The sequence below is a fragment of the Limulus polyphemus genome, unplaced genomic scaffold (genome assembly GCF_000517525.1).
Source record: "Limulus polyphemus unplaced genomic scaffold, Limulus_polyphemus-2.1.2 Scaffold848, whole genome shotgun sequence".
Taxonomy (NCBI): domain Eukaryota; kingdom Metazoa; phylum Arthropoda; class Merostomata; order Xiphosura; family Limulidae; genus Limulus; species Limulus polyphemus.
Window position 1 is genome coordinate 84,299 of NW_013666458.1, and position 2,400 is coordinate 86,698.

The following is a 2,400-nucleotide window of genomic DNA, read 5'->3' on the forward strand; positions in this document are numbered from 1 at the left end:
GATGTTCTTTGTGGCTACAGGGGCGTTCTTTCCCTTCTTCTATTCAAACAGCATTACATGCCGAATGTGTGTCTCGTCGTGTGCCGTCACTGTAAGTGATTAGAGTATACTAAACTTTACACATTCTATAGGCTACACTAACGTAAAGTTTTGGCGGTTCGTTTAACTATTATACGTAACTTACGTTCCAAAACGCGACATTAATTTATTGACGACCTAATACTTTATTTTGTAAACTAAACTATACATTATAAGACAAGTAATGATATATTATATCTTTTCTATAAACTTGTGCTACCTCAACCCATATCAGAAAGAGCTATGTTTTATATATATTGCTATGTATTTTAGTATGCTTATGGATATATCTTAAGTACAGTAGTACTTATAGTAGGAATGGGGTGAATACATAATACATGCTATACAAACTATTTTTTCATATACACCTTTAATAACTGAATAATAAATCTTCAAAAGTATTTGAGAAACACTCTTAGATTATAAACAAACCACTTACAAAATTATTAGTCATACAACCACTTGAGAAAGTCAGCAGAGCAGATACAAAAAATCAAAAAACTACAAAACATTTCTCAATCTCACTGACTGACGGACATTGTTGAACGCTTCTAGCTGTGAAAGAAATTGAAAGTGCACCAAAAAGTGAGGAAACAAGGTAGGAATGGGCACGGTGTAATAATAATTCGATTCACAAAACTCCCTATTCATTGTATGATAAGCATAATTAAGTTTGATAAGTTTAGTCCACCTGACTTATTCTATACAGGATAGAAAGAATAAACGAAGTAGGCATGGACCGGATGTTGGACACGCCCCCTGTGAGGTTGTACAAAGAAAGTTTTATTACCATGCCCATTCCTACCCCCATCATATTTCAAGGTTTCTTTGTTGTGTTTGTCAAAGGCATCTTGCATAGTTAACTAAGTTTTGTTTATCGTTTTAAAACACTCAGAAAAATAACCCACTTTTCGCGGAAGTTTACAATCAAGGCTTGTACAATACATCAAAACATCTTTATATTTATTTTATAACCATGTGAGTGAAAAGTGAGCGAAACAATTGTGATATTGTAGTATTGTTTCACTTAAACCTAACAGCACTGTGTAATTTTTTTCATTCGGTGAATTAACTGAAATATAAATAAGACAGTGTTTTATTTTGTTAGTTAACATTTCGTAACAGAAACAAAACAAGAAACAAACAACGTGGTGTATCCACTGAGTGAAACGAAGTATCTCCTATCTGTCACGTTTTCAGGAAGTAAATAAATTTACACCAGACAATTACAGTATCATGATGTTACTTATTACATCGTGTACTAGTTCAAGGTGTAACAATTCATTTTAATAAGGAGTTTTTTGTATTATAGCTGTTTGTCTTTCATCAGTACCTAATGATGTGAGGTGTTAATTAGCTATGAATATGTAATTAACTTTGTTTCAAGAATCGTTTTATCCAACAGTACTCGTAATATTTCATTTTCTATACCCTTAACTACTAATTGCAACATGTGAAATCGCAAAAACGCGCTCGGCATTTTGTAACCATGAGTGCGCTCTAAGCTGATGCTGAAATCTTACTCTTCTATGAGATAAAAGTAATCCAAACGTTGGCGATGGGTGCATTTAACTTGTTTCCTTTCCTCTAGACTATCAGCTCAAAATTATGGATGGCTATGCACATATAATTATTACATAGCGTTTCGCGAAGATTTTAGGAACAAACAAAAACAAATACTTCAGTTAAACACAGCCTTTCCTTCCTTCATGAATGACCTGTAATTCTATATTTAAGCATGTGATATTTTAGCTATGAGTACAAATAAGGTGATAAAACAATGCTATTTAGAATATATATTCTCATTACTCAAAATACCATGGAACAGCTATAAGGTAAAATATAAAATTATCTTAGATTGCTTTTAAAGTATACCAAAATTATTAGTTTTGTCGTTACTTTCGCTAGTCTTAAACAAAAGCCATTTTTATTTTCATTCTTCTATGATGAGTACCTACAAATTGGTTTAAGAAATGTTATTCTTTATTATTATTATTTAATATACAATAAATCATTAGACTTTACCTTTCTCACTAGGTGGAGGCTCTACTTTTTGGTAACCCTCGGGCAATATACTTTCATATGACATTGTTTCGTTGCATCTAAAAAAAATAACGAAGAAAAAGAACACCATTAATCTTCTGCAATAAAAATAATTTTACAAGGCACTTGATTCAAATAGGTATGTTAAGTAAACTGTGGGCATAAACTGAATTTTTCCCTCTTAAAAAATACAAGTGAAAAAGCTGCAGTCTTATATTGAATGAGAATTTTTTATTAAAAGTATTTTTCACCATAATATGTCGACTCGCAATCTGAGGG

General features: G+C 31.8%; 1 protein-coding gene across 1 annotated transcript in view; it reads right to left on the reverse strand.

The window, feature by feature from the left end:
• LOC111086103 (gamma-aminobutyric acid receptor subunit rho-2-like) overlaps positions 1-2,167 on the reverse strand; it is a 13,431-nt gene extending 11,264 nt beyond the window's left edge. Inside the window, exon 1 of the mRNA XM_022387650.1 lies at positions 2,104-2,167. Coding sequence (XP_022243358.1) covers positions 2,104-2,167 — 64 coding nt within the window. The remainder of the gene's footprint in view (positions 1-2,103) is intronic.
• Between the last annotated feature and the right edge of the window lie 233 nt (positions 2,168-2,400).